The 15131-nt window shown below is 57.8% G+C and overlaps 1 protein-coding gene across 8 annotated transcripts in view; it reads right to left on the bottom strand.

Moving 5' to 3' along the window:
• Positions 1-4963: 4963 nt before the first annotated feature.
• The window catches only part of NBEAL2 (neurobeachin like 2), a 28634-nt gene continuing 18466 nt past the window's right edge, over positions 4964-15131 (bottom strand). For all 8 annotated transcript variants that reach the window (XM_054693752.1, XM_054693754.1, XM_054693760.1 and 5 more), the window contains 31 exons: positions 14888-15046; positions 14524-14683; positions 14265-14350; positions 13624-14130; positions 12913-13091; positions 12665-12824; positions 12288-12425; positions 11836-12195; positions 11591-11740; positions 11332-11489; positions 11065-11189; positions 10844-10979; positions 10206-10366; positions 9800-10116; positions 9599-9694; positions 9156-9280; positions 8933-9073; positions 8640-8770; positions 8419-8528; positions 8225-8342; positions 8006-8103; positions 7819-7935; positions 7168-7257; positions 6982-7091; positions 6644-6816; positions 6436-6530; positions 6137-6253; positions 5880-6038; positions 5656-5804; positions 5180-5315; positions 4964-5096 (listed from right to left, as the gene is read on the bottom strand). In XM_054693752.1, coding sequence (XP_054549727.1) covers positions 5004-5096; positions 5180-5315; positions 5656-5804; positions 5880-6038; positions 6137-6253; positions 6436-6530; positions 6644-6816; positions 6982-7091; positions 7168-7257; positions 7819-7935; positions 8006-8103; positions 8225-8342; positions 8419-8528; positions 8640-8770; positions 8933-9073; positions 9156-9280; positions 9599-9694; positions 9800-10116; positions 10206-10366; positions 10844-10979; positions 11065-11189; positions 11332-11489; positions 11591-11740; positions 11836-12195; positions 12288-12425; positions 12665-12824; positions 12913-13091; positions 13624-14130; positions 14265-14350; positions 14524-14683; positions 14888-15046 — 4854 coding nt within the window. In that variant the 3' untranslated portion in view covers positions 4964-5003. The remainder of the gene's footprint in view (positions 5097-5179; positions 5316-5655; positions 5805-5879; positions 6039-6136; positions 6254-6435; positions 6531-6643; positions 6817-6981; positions 7092-7167; positions 7258-7818; positions 7936-8005; positions 8104-8224; positions 8343-8418; positions 8529-8639; positions 8771-8932; positions 9074-9155; positions 9281-9598; positions 9695-9799; positions 10117-10205; positions 10367-10843; positions 10980-11064; positions 11190-11331; positions 11490-11590; positions 11741-11835; positions 12196-12287; positions 12426-12664; positions 12825-12912; positions 13092-13623; positions 14131-14264; positions 14351-14523; positions 14684-14887; positions 15047-15131) is intronic.

Below are 15131 nucleotides of genomic sequence, written 5' to 3'. Positions count from 1 at the left end.
GTGGGATGACCTGCCTGCTCTTGGCTTGTGTAGAAATCAGATAAGTAGCTGTGAAAGCATGTTTGGGACTTCTCCTGAGTCTGGAGTGTGGGCCTTGTAAGGAGAGGCCTTTCCTCATCTAGAGTGACCTCAGGGCCAGTCTGCCTCTTGCCACTTGCCTAGAGGGGTAGGCACCAACCGCTCTTAATGCTGGTCCCAAGTCACTCTTGATGTTGGTCACAAGTCGGGAAAAACCCTGGACCCCTCAGATGAACCTGAGAGCCTTAGGGGTGGGGGATCTCAAGAATGTGCTATTCTGTTTGTTTTCCTATTAAGAAAGCTAAAGTTCAGGAAAGTTACATAGCTTCCTAACAGGATATTCCATGACTGGCAGATGCAGGACATAAGCCCCAGTGTGCCTGCAAAGCTCACACATCTTACCTGAGAGTGTGCTGCCTGCCAGCTCAGGTGTTCCTCCCATATCAGAGACCTACCCCATCCTTTTTCTGAGCCTCTGCCTCTTAGTCACCCAACTGTCTCTGAAACCCAAGGAGCTAGATAAAGCCAGCACAAAAATCCAAAGTTGCCTTTAATATGAGAGAAAACAGAAAAAGCAGGCGAGGCTGAGGGGAGGTAGGGTGGGAACCAGAGGGGAGGACTCACTGCCAGATTCCTCGATAGCCTGTTGTTTATCCTGCAGGAAGGCAGGGTGAGGGGAGGTGAGTGATGGTTGGATCTAATGTGGGCACAAGCTGAACAGGCTGAGACCACCAGTGCCAGCCAGGAAGCCCAGGTAAGGGAAGGCATATGAGATGGGGGTGATGGGGAGCACCCAAGTAGGTTCCGAGAGGCCAGGCTGTGAAGCATCACAAAGCACCCCTCATTTGGTGGGCCCAGGACTAGGACCACATCTTCAAGGTCCATGGCTCCACGGTGCCCTCCAGCACTCTAAGGATGGCCCCGCTGCCCTCTTAGACAACCCAGCAGGGTGTAGTCTGACACCTGGCCCATTGTGCCAGACATAAGCCCCATTGTGGTAGGTGATCTAGGCAGTGCCCTACGGTACCTTCCTTCCCATCTCAATTCCCAGCCAGCTCCCTCTCTGTTTCAGTGGATGTTGGAACAGGTTAGCAAGTCCTTCTGGCTTTCACGAGCAGGGAGAGCTGCTGGCCAAAGCTTGGACTGCAGAGCTGGGGCCTTGAGACAGACCAGATGCATGGGGATAGCAGGGTCTTCCTGCCTGATCCAAGCAGTCTGGGCCCTGTGCCCCCAGCCAGGGTGGGTCCCTCCGAACTAAAGTTTTTCGGACCTAGCACTACGCTTCCACCCAGCTGCCTGACCGCATGTCTCCCACCCAGGGCCACATCCTGAGCAGGACTGCCGACTACCTTCACCTCCCTCAACAGCAGCAGGAGGAAGTGGCATAGCTCCTGGAGGTGTCAGCCACGCCTGACAAGGACTGGCAGGCTACCAGGGCTACTAGGCTGAGCCTGTAGCCACTTCCTCCTGCTGCTGTTGAGGGAGGTGAAGGTAGTCGGCAGTCCTGCTCAGGATGTGGCCCTGGGTGGGAGACATGCGGTCAGGCAGCTGGGTGGAAGCGTAGTGCTAGGTCCGAAAAACTTTAGTTCGGAGGGACCCACCCTGGCTGGGGGCACAGGGCCCAGACTGCTTGGATCAGGCAGGAAGACCCTGCTATCCCCATGCATCTGGTCTGTCTCAAGGCCCCAGCTCTGCAGTCCAAGCTTTGGCCAGCAGCTCTCCCTGCTCGTGAAAGCCAGAAGCACTTGCTAACCTGTTCCAACATCCACTGAAACAGAGAGGGAGCTGGCTGGGAATTGAGATGGGAAGGAAGGTACCGTGGGGCACTACCCAGACCACCTACCACTTAAAGCCCAACTGAGTGGACAAACCAAGAACCACGCTGACTGGGAGGGCACAGTAGACAGGGATGATAGTTGCCTCCTTAGCGCAGTAGGCAGCGTGTCAGTCATAATCTGAAGGTCCTGAGTAGACAGGGATGATACTGCCTGGGGCCCTGGAGGCTCAGGGGAATGGGGAGAAGGTATTGGGAGCCAGGTCTCCCCTGCTCCTATCCACACCCCTTCCCTGTCCTGCCTTCTCGTCCTATCTGAAAGGACAGACAGGATCAGGGACAAGGAATCAAAGCTAGGGTTCCTGGGCACCCTTCACTTAAACTTTGCTGTCAAAAAATGTTTAAAGCGCCTTCCTGGTGGCACAGCGGGTTGAGTGCTGCGCTGTGAAGCTGTCCGCAGTCTCTGCAGCGTGAGTTCAATTCCTGGCCGGCCAGGGAGAAACCCACATGGTGCAGCAGACCTCTTCTGCCTGGCCTGCTGCTCCCTTTCAGCTGTGTCTTCGGTCCATCTGCCTGTTCTGTTCCCCTCTCTGTCTCTGGTGAATTCTCTCACCCCCCGCACCTCTGACCTGTACCCCAGCTCTTGTATAAATAAATAAAATCTTAAAAAAAAATTTTTTTAAACCATAGTCCCTACTACATGGAGTGAAGAGCTTGTACCATGGTGTCAGGAGTTGACTGGCCTGTTTTCCCCAACCTCATCTCTCGCAGCTTCCCCTTTGCTTGCTACTCTTAGACACCCATCCTTCTCCCAGGCTTCCTGAGTTCTGTCCTTCCAGTTATGCCATCTCCATCTGACAGACTACCTGGCATCTTCTCTGGGAAGTCTTCCTTGGTCTCTCCCTTTCTGACTTGCTGCATTTCCTTTGTCTAGTATGGCACTAAACTGGACTGTGGGAGCACATTGATTCATGTTGGTCCCCAGGGGTGCTTCTGTGCACAGAGACCTTGTAAATCTTTGCAAAATAGACCAGATTAGAAGTAAATGCTGCTGCTCCCTTCTGCCTTGAGGTAGTTGTCCAGTTGGGTAGGGCACAGTGACTCCAGAGCCTATAACTGGATGTGACCTCCCCACACAAGTGTCTCCCATTCTACCTAGTGCCAAAGATCTGGATCATAATGTTTTTACCCACATGGACTATGCCTTCCCCATGCATGCCTAGAGTTGTGAAAGCATGCTTCTGTTGACTGGCAGTGCTCCTGGAGCGCCATCTCTTAGAGAAGGGGGAAGAGAGAGTATCATGGGTAGCACCAAGCCAGGGATTTGGGAGACCTCAGTTAAGAAGTGGCAGCATGTAGGGACATTAGGGAAGTCTTCAAGCCTAACACTGGGATTCCCTTGGGGTAGTCTGTCACCCTCTCCTGGTTCACTTCATCCTGATTCTTTACAGGGCTGGGTACCCCTCCATTCCCAATCACCTATCTGGGTAAGTTTCCCCCTATGTCAGATGGGAGGGGGTGATACAGCTGGTCCCAGCCGGCCAAAACTGGAGGAGCTTGGGTGGAACTCAGGATGGAAATGGGCCCATTGGAAAGCACCCTGTTTCAAAGATCTTGGCAAACTCCTGGTCTAAGCCCAGGGATGGCAGGGGAGAACCAGAAAGCTCTCACCCCTATCTCAGCCACTAACTTACTGACTAGTAGGCATCTCCCTAGTCTTCCCAGCATGATCCCAGAAACCTAACACCTAAGCCTCTCAGCTGGACTCCTAGAGTGACTGCTCCTATTCTTGCCTTGAGGGTCAGTGTCTAACCCACACCTGCTCACAGGCTGGATGGGAGGATACCTTTGTGGGGTCAGCAAGGGTAGAGGGGTTATGGGCACAGAGGGCCCCTGGACCTTTCTCATCTGAAATTCAGTTGAGAGCTTAGAGGCCAGATACATTAAGGACAGGACCACTCAGGCTCAGAACCATCAGGACCTCCAGGACTGATCCTGCAGGGACCTATTTCCTGAGGACTAAGCAAGAGAAGTCCAGGTATGGTCTTAGAAAGGATCTTGCCTGCAAAAGGGATGGAGAAGAGACCTGGGGGAGCCCTCCAACTCAACATCTATTACACGCAGGCCTGGTCCACCTCAGGGACTCCAATCAACTTTCTTGAGCCAGGCCATGGGCCTTTCTGTTTGACAAAGTCTGAAAGTAGGTCTGGACAAAAGCTGCAGTGGCCCTTGCCACTTATGGGGTGTGTACATTTCTGTCATGATATGAGGGACCCTTCCAGAACTGTGGTTGGTAGATGAGCCAGACCCTGTGTGTGCCTGACCCATACCAAGCTGTGAGATTGGCCTTGTGTCTGCCCTACCCACCTCCAGGCCCACAAAATCAGCAACACCCCACATACCCACAGTGTACTGGCTTCCCACACTCATTTCAAACAAGCCACTGGCACCACGGCGGAGAACACTTGAGGATGGGAACTGAAAACTCTCTTTGTCTGGGAAGCCTAGATTTCTATCCACAACACACTCCTGACCTGTGGCAGTTCCCTTTCCACACAATTCCTGGGATCCACACAGCCTGGCGGGACTAGTATCTCTGAACCACTTGAGCAGGCCAAGACGACAGCGCGGAGTCCCTGGGGAGTGCGGGTGGCAGTGCTTCACCAGGACCAAAGGAAGAAACAGTGAGCAGGGCCCTAACAGACAAGGGTGGTGAAGCTGGGGAAGCTGAAGCCACGCAGAGGGGATGGGTCGCCTTGAAGGCTTCATGCACCTGCAGAACAAGGCCCTGGATCGGTGGGTGGCCAGGGGCAGGCTGAGAGGCAGGTAAACTTGGAGGCGGAACAGCTACAAAACAAAAGTTTATTGCGAAACGCGATGGGAGGGGGAACGCCTTTAGGCATTAAGGCCACAGCCCGGCCCGTGCTCTGCCAGGACCGGGTAATTGGGGGCTTAGGCCTCCCCAACCAGACTGTGCAAAAAGTGCTGTGCGGGCCCCGAGACCTGTGTGAGAGCTCCGGGGAGCCCCTCTGCCGGCGAGGGGCGGGACTTCCTGGAGTGACCCCGCCCGCCAATCCCTGAGCTGGGCGGGGGCGGGGCGCCGCCCACCCCCTGCGTGCGGGCCAATGGTCTGTGTCCTCGCCGCTCCTGGGCGGGGCCGGGCGGGGCGAGGCGGAGCCGAGCTGCGGAACCGGGCAGGCCCTCGGCGCGCCTATCCCGGCTTGTACTCCGTCTCCCCGGAGGACACCTGGGAAATGCGCCGCGAGGACCGCCACAGCTTCCGTGCGAACTGGCTGCTTCGCACCTGGTGGAAGCAGAAATGGGGTAGGATCAGCCAGGGCCGATGCTCCCCGCCCCGTTGGAAGCCCGCCCTGCCCCGGTCCTCACCTCAGAGGGCTGCCCCGCGCCCACCACGATCAGCTTGCCGTCCTCCAGGCCCACGAGCACGTGGCTGTGCTCCTTGGTTACAGCCACGCTGCGAATGGGCACCTTCATGGGCAGAGGCGGCGCAGCCGGAAGCAGTCTGGAGGGAGGGAAGGGGGATGGCAGGGGATGTATGCAAACGGCAACCTCAGGGGAGCTTTGCCTCCAGCTGACCTGTGCTGCTTCATTCTCCCATATACCCTCTCTGTCCTCCTTTTAAGGATGACTAAATTAAAACCCCGATACAGAAGGTAATCTCCCACAACTGTGGTTACGGAAGTCCCAAGTCAGGGCCGCCCATTGGGGCCAGGTGATAGGTGATAGCCCTTGAAGAATGTGCTCACACACATTCCTAAAGGGGGTATGGGTCTGCCTCCTAGTCTCCTCTAGCAAATACCACCATCCTGAGGGGCCATGAACCCATAAACAGTGGGGCTCACTTGTTCAGGTGGAGGATGTGCAGGGCACACTGGGCAGTACCCAATAGAACAAAGTCCTCAGTCACTGCCAGGGCTGTGGGCTGCTCTACCAGAGGAAGTGAAGCCCTCAGCCTCCCATTCACCGAGTACAGGTGCAAGGAATAGGTGACCTGGAAGAAGTAGCGGTGTCAGCAAGAACAGAATCCCAATCACCCCTGTCTTGGGTGGGTGCCCTTTTCTTATACCTGAGCCCCTAGACGTTCCCTTGCCGAGCTCTGTACCACAATCTGGCCCTCAGACCCCAGCGCCAGGTGCGATACTGGTCCGGGCAAAGCAGCCCCTGGGGGCCGTAGTGCTGCTACAAACTGGCCACGGCGTACAGTGTGGATGATCACAGTTCCGTCCTGTGGGAAGGCAGCTTAGGGTGGTAGGCAGGGGTGCCTGGGCTCCAAGGGCAGCACCCAGCAAACTCAGCCTCCCCAGAGCACAGGCATACACATACCTCAGATCCAGAGACAGCCATGTCAAGTTCTGTGCTGATGGCCACACAGCTCACTGCAGCCTCATGTCCATAGAGGACCTGCACAGGCTTTGATGCCAGTCCTATGGAGAGACCACCCTGTGGAAAGCCAGGGCTGGTTCAGGACTGATCCTAGTGAGAAGGCTAATGCTCATCAAAGTGAGGCACCCCAAATTTATTCGTGGCAGTGGAGGGAAGGGGAAGACAGAACAGCAGGCTGGAGGCCTGCTGAGGGGCAGACAGGTTATAAATCAGGACTATGGGGCCCCCAAATAGTGAACCTGTTGCAGGAGCCGCCACACCATGCATGTGGTGTCCCGGGAGCCTGAGATGAGGTAGATGCCACAGGTGTCCAGTGCAAGGCAGGTCACTACATCTGTGTGGGGAGGGGTGGGTGCAGGTAGAACAGAGTGGTCACCGCGCCTCCACCCCCACCGGCCTTGCAACCCGCCCCCACATGCACCACCTACAACTCCAAGGCACTCATACCAAGGTGGTGGTGAAGCTGGTTCAACAATTTGCCCCGGGGTAGGGCAGTCACTCGCAGGCTGCTATCCCAATGGCCACCACTAAACAGCAGCTTTCCATCAGGGGCCACTGCCAGGGCTCGCCCATTCACGCCACCGTCAGGAATCCAGGGGCCACTCAGTAGTCGCTGCATCCTGGCCCATGAAAGGGATGGCAGGTAAGGCCAGGTGACGTAGAAGGCCCCAGCCTTCAGAGACCTTGGCCAGACCTTACATATGGCCCAAATTCTGACTGGATGGGGAGACAAGTCAGGGTGCAGGGTATTTATAGCCCACCGCCACCACAGCCCTCTGTCCTACTTGGGGTTGCCCAAGCTGGAGTCTTTGCTGAAGCTGAAGTAGTTGCTTATGTTGCGGTCATAGGGCAACCAGCTGTGGGTACCCAGCAGCCCACTGCCACTCACGGTCACCTGTGGGCGAGAGGGGACAGAGGTGGATTTGGTGCAGAGCAGAGAGGGAGTGGAGGTCAGTGCCCAGTGCACTTACCAACAGGTCTGGGGAGCTCTGGGTGATGAAGGAGTGGGGCTGCCGGTGGGGAACCAGGGCCAGCACCAGGGGCACACCATCACTGACAACCTGCAGGGCAGAACGCAGGGCTAGCTGTACCAGAGCAGCCAGCGGGGCGCACACTGTACACTACCTGCTCTCTGAGGCCCCACTCCTCCCTTCGCCCTCACCCCAGGGGTCACAGCCAGGCGTCATAAAGGCAGAGGTTCCTCCAGAAAACAAGCATGAGAGCCCAGTGGGCTTTCAAGAGACCCTCTCAGAAAATGAAAAGCCAGGATGAACAAGAAAGATCCTTCCGAATCTCAAGCTTGTCTCAACATTACTCCTCCCATTCTATTACTCCAAGTCCCCTTGGAGTAGGAGAGGCATCTAAAAAAGTCAGGCCTAGAACCATTCTGGGATGCAGACAGGAAAGTGAGGACTTTCAGATTGACTAGGTGAGTACCCCTTGTCCTGGGTTCACCCTGACTCCTCGAGCTGCTCCCATATTCCTCTCATGTTTACTTTCCAAGATGTCTTAGTATCAGTGACCTTGACTTAGGCTTTCCATCTACCCCAAGAAGTTGGGGTAGGGCTAATCCATTTCATGGATTTCATGGAGTTAGAAGGTGAGGACCTGCCTCCTCTCACCTCTGCGAAGAAGGCCTTGAGCTTGTCCAGGTGCTGGAAGATGCTAGGTGAGTTAGTGTCCAGACGTGCAAGGCGCTGGGCTGCTTCCTCAGCGGACAGCCGAGCTGGATGTGGCTCCTGTGGGCAAGTGGCTGGTCAGCACCATGACATGGGCATCCCTGACCAGTGTCTTCCAAGCTGCCTTTACCTTCAGCAGCTGACAGGGAGTCTGCCCAAAGTTGCTGATAATGCCCTCCAGAGCCTTCCGTTCTCGCTCATCCACCACATGGTCCAGGTCCACTGCCCCTGGGTAGGCAAGCAGAACAATCAATATTCCCTCTGTGCCCTCTGCATGCAGCACTCCTTGTCTGTGCCCCAGCCCCGCCTCTCCCCCGCCCCCCAGCCTTGAGTGCAGATCACTGCCCACCTTCATAGGTGCAGTAATAGAAGACATTGAGGGCCTCCTCTGCCGCTGGCCCCCGCTGCTTGTAGCCAAAGATGAGGTCGATCCACTCGTGCAGGTGGGCGGACACGTACTCTGACTCCTGGGGTGGGGGGGCAGTCAGTCTAGGGTGAGCCCAGCCCCACCCTGACTCTCGGCCCCATCTGTGTGCTCCTCACCAGAGCCTGGCGGTGCTGCTGGATGAAGTCCTCAGGAGAGCTGGCCCAGGGGGGTAGCACCACGTCGCCCACCTTCTCATTGGTCAGCTGGAGGCAGCCAAGGTCAAAGCCTGGCACAGAGGACTGGATCAGCTGTCTTGCTGTGCCACTTCACCTGCTCCCTGGTTATCCCCTGGCCAGTCTGTTCTCTTCACTTCCCCCTCACCCCCCGCAGCTCCTACCATTCTGGTTCTCCAGAAAGTCAGGGAAGTAGAAGAACTCTGGGATGAGCTCCTTCACATCAGCAGGGCTTTCCAGGCGGGCCTGCCAAGCTGCCGCCACGGAGTGGAACTGCCGGTCAGAACAGTCAAAGCTGGGGGAGGATATGGGCCAAAGTGAGGTCGGGAGACGGGGGACATGGAGGGAGAAGGCGTGGCTGGGGGAAAGAAGGGAGCCAGAGGGCTGAAGATGCCTGGAGGACCTGCCTCTTCCCCTCCTCTGCCCCTCCACCCACCCATCACCCACTGGGCCCCACCGGCCACTCTGCAGCTGGACGTGCAAGGAGGTGAAGGGTTCCATGCGGATGAGGTAGTGCATCACGCCCGCTGCATTGGAATAGTGGGTGCCATAGTGGAACTTGTCAATCGTGCCAGCCGGGTCCTCAAAGCTCTCATACCTGGAGCCACGATTAGCGGAATCAACGGAAACCCTCCCCTTGCCCATCCCAACCCCCAAGTCCAGCCCACCCATGTGCTCACTTCTCCCTCACGAGCTGGGCATGCTTGGGGTTCACCACACCGATGGGCTTGGACAGGTCCCGGAAGACGGCGGGGTTGCTGAGGTCCAGGGTTGGGGACACGTAGTCCTGTAGGACCCAGGGGAACTGGCCGCCCACCCGGGCAGGGGGTGTATGAAGGCCCCGATGACCTAGCTGCCCACCCTGCCCTGCCCTCACCCTCAGAAGATGGGGATGTACCACTTGGGGGGGCCATACAGGACCAGGACGGACTGTCCTGGAGCAGGATTCCCTCTGGGAGAACAGAGACTAAAAGGGGAGGCTGGCTGTGGGAGGTGGGCAGGGAAGAGGCAGCACCCACCCAGCTCCAAGCTCAGGGTCTGGCCCACCATCAGTGCCTGCACTTGGGTGAACCAGGGCTGGCAGCCCAGAGGGGCAGGGATGGGGTGTGCAGCAGGCCCTCACCACAGGATATTGAGACAAGTCGTTGTAGGTCCGCCCCGCAATGGTATTGAGTTGCATCAAGTACTCGAAGTTGGATATCTCACGCTGCACCCATTTCTGGGGAACAGGCGCAAGAAAGAAGTGAGCCAACTGGGCTGTCCAGCGGTCTTCCCTCAGGGTCCCAGTCTCAGCCCCCATCACCATACACCCCCGAGTTCTTACCTGAGTGAGGCCAGAGGCACGTAGCATCTCCTGGGGGGAGCGGCTGCTTAGGTAGCCTTGGCTAGGGGGTCGCAGGCGCAGGAGCAACGAGTATACCTGGTTCCGTACCTGGGTGTGGGGTGGGATGGGGCGTGGTGGGGTCTTGGGGGCCTGGCAAGGAGATGACGCTGTGGACCCGCCCACTTTGGGCGGGAAGTTGAGGAAGTAGTTCGCCTGATCAATGAAGAAGAGCTCAAGTGCTGAACGGCGCAGGTTGAAACGCCGAAGGTGGACTTCACGCAGCTGGGCCAGCGGGCGCCGGAAGTCATGGCCGATACCTGTGGGGAAGGACAGCAGGTCCAGGAGTCAATTGGCCTGGCCCCACCAGACCCCCGCCATGCTCTGCCATCATGACATTGGAACATACCCTCCTCTGTTTCCACACGCTCGGTGCTACCATCGTAGAAGTACACATGCTGTGTGGTGACCTCCAGCGTCCCTGGGACCACAGCCACCACCGTGACTAGTTGGCACTCAGCTGTCAGCACCAGCTTCTCATGCTGTTCGTCCAACTCTGCCGCCTCCATCCTAGACACCAGTACCCGCCTCAGGCTCTGGGTTCCGGGACCCCCTTCCCAACAAGCCCAAGGACCACCAAGTGCCAGCAAGTCACTATCTTATACCTCATGGAGGACAGGAAGGAGCTGCCCAGGGTCTGGCGCTCACTGGCCCCCAGCCACACCCCCAACCTGTATCTCTGACTGTCTTGTCAGTTCTGTCAGTCCACCAACGCCTACCCGCAGCGCCTGCCTTGGGCCCATGCTGCTCTGGTTTGTGTTTCATAGTCCTGCTCTGGGGTGCCTAGCCATGATAAAGCAACATCAGTCCTGTTTGAAAGCTTCCTCCAACCCCACAGCTGATTCTGAACAGTCCCTTTAGGGCGTTAGCCCTGCAGCCAAGGAGGGAATGGGCTCAGGAACCAAGAACCAATCCCATGGCAGGCATGCCCACACTGGAGCAGACCTTCGCCCGCCCCGCAGCCAGCTCTCTCCTAGTCCCACTCACGCGCTCTCCAGCGCAGCCAGCTCGTCCTCCCCCAGCTGGTCTTCCTGCAGCTCCCCGGGCAAAGTGCTGACTTTGGCCTCTTTGGTCACTGCTAAAGGCAGCGAGGTGTCCTCGGTGGGTGTCAGAGGGGCCTCACCTACAAGAGACCAAAGGGTGCTCAGCCAGAGCTAGGCAGGACAGGGATGTGAGGTGGGTGGACCCAGCTCAGCACTCCTTCTCACCCAGGTTGTCACGCTGGGCACTGGCTTCCAGGTGAGGATTGAAGTGATGGTTGGGCACCAGCTTCAGTCGCATGCGAGAGTACGTCTCCGCACTGGACAGTTTCCAGTGAGGGGTGGGCGGGTCCCTGCAGGTATGTCCCCAGCGTGGTCATGGTTGGGGGGTAAACCACCCCATTCCTCCCAGGTGTCACTCAAACACAGATTAGAGCTCCAGACCCTCTCTCAAGACCTGCCTACCCTACACCAACCAGCCCAAGCCCTGCCCACCTCAGGGCCCAGGCCCCACAAGGGCTGGAGAGCTGACGCCACAGCGCCCCCCAGTGCAGCATGGCGGTGGAGTGCTGTGCAGCCTGCTGCTTCAGGGCTCCTGTGAAGCGTAGCCCTTCCATGCGAGCTCGCCGCTGCGCAGGTTCCAACACCAGCTCCTAGGGGTGAAGGAGGACAAGGCCATGAGTCTCACTGACTGCTTCCTGTTCTGTTCCAGTTTCTTCACCCTGTCCCATCAGCTGTTCCCCAGGCCACACACCTGGAAGGCCCGACGGCTATATGCCCGCTCCCGCTGGCGCCGCTGCCCTCTGCTCATGAGCGTGTCGTAGCAGGCATTCCAGAAACCTGACATGAGGTCATGGCTCTTAGCATAGGTGTCCATTTCAAACTGCGACATGGCAGGCTGCACCTGGAGGATGGCAAGGAGTGGAGAGCGACCAGTACTCAACACTGGCCCCGGCCTCCTGACCCAGCTTCTCTCCCTGTGCCCCCACCTCCAGGCACCTGCTTGTCGATGAAATGGCGCCATTCTGGCGTGGCACAAAAGGCCTGGAAGTCCTCAAAGAAGGTGGGGCTGCCGTTGGTTGGTGGCAGGGAAGGCAGCCCCCACTGCAGCCCCAGTGGCTTGTAGGCACGATCCAGCAACGTGCGCACAAGTGGCACCAGCCAAGAGTAGCGTTCCGTGGCGGCAGCAGTCAGAGCTGGGGGCCCTGCGCCCTTGGTGGTCATCTCGGAGTGGGTGGCGTTCAGCGCCCGGGATAGCACAGCTTCTAGCTTAGAGAGCACATAGCAGGCCTCCTCGCGGCGCATGGGCACTGCGGTCTGCAGCAGCGCGTGCAGCTTCACGTAGGCCTGTGCATGCAGCTGTGAGCAAAAAGGCAAGTGTGGGTGGTGCCTGGCCACCCCCACTGCTCCCTACACTTGCCACCCCCTTCTGCTCTTCACCCCATGCTCACCTGTGGGTCTTCCAGCTGGATGTAGCCAAGCACCAGGCGCAGGCCAATCTGTGCCATCTCCCGGAGGTCCGCCGTGCCATTGGCCAGGTGTGGCCAGGCTTCCAGGCGATCAAGCAGGCTGCACACACCTTCAAAGAGCTGCCACACACACCATAATAGAGGTAGTGTCACCAGAGGAGGGAAGGAGTCCATGGGGAGGGAGCTAGATAAGGTTTGGGCTAGGGGCCCAGGAGGAGTTTGTGTATACAAAGCCCACACTCAGGCACCAATGTTAATGTACCCATGACTGCATGTGTGTTCATTCACCTCCCAGACCCGATGCTGCCAGCTCATGTGAACACACACGCCTACACGGCTTACCCTCTGAGCTGTCTTACCTTTTCACTCCACAGCTCCTGATTACCATGGCCCTCAGCACACAGGAAGTCCTGCAGCAGGCGCAGAAGCCAAAGTGCCTGCTGGGTAGGGTTGACCAGGACCCCAGGGGGCCCCTCTTTGATGTCCGTCAGGGCTGACTCCAGCATCATTTCCAGGAGGCTGGGGGGTGGGCGAGGAACTCAGCTCTCTATCACCTCCTTATCCATAGTCTTCCAGGAGGCCCCAACATCCTGAGTTACCCCCTTACCTGCGCTTGATGCAGTCTGGGGGACGCACGAGTGTGGCTGAGGCCCCCAGCTGGGTGAGCACCGAGAAGACCTGGCCACGCTCCCTCCAGGCAGCCTCGTCACTGTCTGCCACACCCCGCCATGTCACCGAGAATAGCACGTAGGTGAGTAGGTTGCACAGCTCCTCCTCAGAGGTTTGCTATGGGCACAGGTGGGCAGCGTGAGGTGTGGGCTGGGGTGGGGGGCTGACCCCCATGCCATCTATGTTTGGAACCCCCTGCCTACCCACTACAAGGGGTTCAGCCTACAAGTCGGCCTGGCTGCCTGGAGTCCAGGAAGAATCCTGGGTTCTCATTGACTCCTTAGAGAAGATGAGGCAGTTCACAAAGTTATCCCACAGTCCTCACAAGCCTTAAGAACTCTGAAACTTTCTAGAAAAATGCCATAGAATCTCCAAACCCAGAAGCACAAGGCAGGGCTTAGAGCTATTCCACCCATAGGCCCTGGAAAACCTCTACCTTTCTGAAATGTGGCTGGTACCCCTTTCTCTCCATCTGACTCGCCCTGTCCTGGGATCCCACTGGGAAGGTAACTGCAGACAGAGCTACAGAGGGTGGCACTAGGTTTACCTGGCAGCCGCAGGCCTGATACACAATGGGGACACATCTTGGAAAGACTATGCCACTTGCACTGGGTTCCAGCACTAACCCCTGGCTGGTGGTAAGCCTCACCTGAGGGTTGCTGGTATTAGAGGTGTTATCTCCACTGACGGTGGGCTCTGGGAGGTTGCCATCCTCCAGCACATTGGAGAGACTGGAGCTGTGGTGGCCAGGGGCAGCAGGGAAGGGCCGGGGTCCATCGAGTGGGGAAGGTGTTCCGGGATAGCTGGCTGGAGTAAGGGTCCCACTGCTGCCACCAGTAGTATTGCCTGAGCCCACACTGGCCCGTTCCAGGCCCAGGTCAAAAGGTGAACAAAAGGGGGAAAGAGCGTGGTACAAGGCATCAGGGTCAGGGCAGGTCGCCTCTGAGGGCAGGAAAACTTCGGAAGACTCAGGTGACTCAGTGGGTGGCTTGGTTAAGGCTGACTCTGGGGAAGTGGACACTTCTGGGGTCAGAGGCAGGGGGCTGTCAGCTGTGGCAGCCTCCAGGACATACAGCCGGGTTAGCACATCCTGCCAGCCGGCTTGTTGGGCCAGCAGCTGCACTACGTCTGGTTGTCTGTAGATGAGGTGGAAGAGCTGTGAAGTAGACACAGAAAGTAAGAGATACACTGGACCGCTTGCCCTGCACCCTCCTTCTTGGGCTTTTGCAGACCCCTCATCACAGGCAGGCAAAGGGGGTAGAAGCCCCCGGACCATACATACACACTTACCAAGCGACAAATGTCCAGCCGGACACTGAGGTCAGCCTGCAGGGACAGCTGCACCACAGCCAACAGATCTGAGAGGTTGAGGTAATCTGGAAGAATGGCCAGAGGGGACTTGAGGCACTGACCCCAGTAGGGGCTGTGCTCCCGCTGCTGGCTCATGCTGGCCCCTTTACCAACACCTTCCCTATTGCCACCTGCCCTGTTTCCTGCATCATTGTCACCCCTCCACTTGGTCTTCCTCTCAGCCCCAACCAGATTGTACCTGCCCCCAGGAACAGCTTGCAGAGGCCCTGGCAGAGCTGGGGGGAAACAGTCCCCTCGGGCAGGCAGGTGACAAGCCCCTGAAGGCCACACTCTCCCAGTCGGAGCCGCTGGCGGCTCCGCTCAGGTAAGCGCTCGTTCTGCTGCAGCTTGCATAGGATCTGTGTGTTGGGGTGCAGAGAGAGGAGGTGTCATCATGGGAAAGGAGTCCCTGAAGAAAGGGAAGTCACTGCACAGGTACGTGGCTCTCAGAGTGGCCTGTAAAGCTAGCTTTATCTACTAGCCCTAGTCCTGTTCACCTCTTTGGACCTCAGGCAGGGGCCGCAGTGAATGGAAAGCCAGGGTTGGGGGTGGGCTGGGTATACCTTGCAGACTCGGTCAGGCAGCAGGGGCAGTGACCTTGGCCGCACCAGCAGTGCCAACAGCACCTCAAGGTTCCCTGGCTCGAGTAGGAAGACAGCTAAAGACTCCTGTGCTGGAGAGGACTGCAGTAGTGCCAGCAGTAGGTCCAGGGCCCCCACCACCTGAGGATACAAAGTCACTGGGCTGGGTCCCCTCAACACGTGGTCCACACACCACCCCTCACCCAAGCCCCATTCTTGCCAACCT

This window comes from Talpa occidentalis, unplaced genomic scaffold, assembly GCF_014898055.3.
Source record: "Talpa occidentalis isolate TD23 unplaced genomic scaffold, MPIMG_talOcc4v2.1 talOcc4.10, whole genome shotgun sequence".
NCBI classification, from domain to species: Eukaryota; Metazoa; Chordata; class Mammalia; order Eulipotyphla; family Talpidae; genus Talpa; species Talpa occidentalis.
Note: the sequence above shows the minus strand (reverse complement) of the source record. Positions and strands in the feature narration are given on the sequence as shown.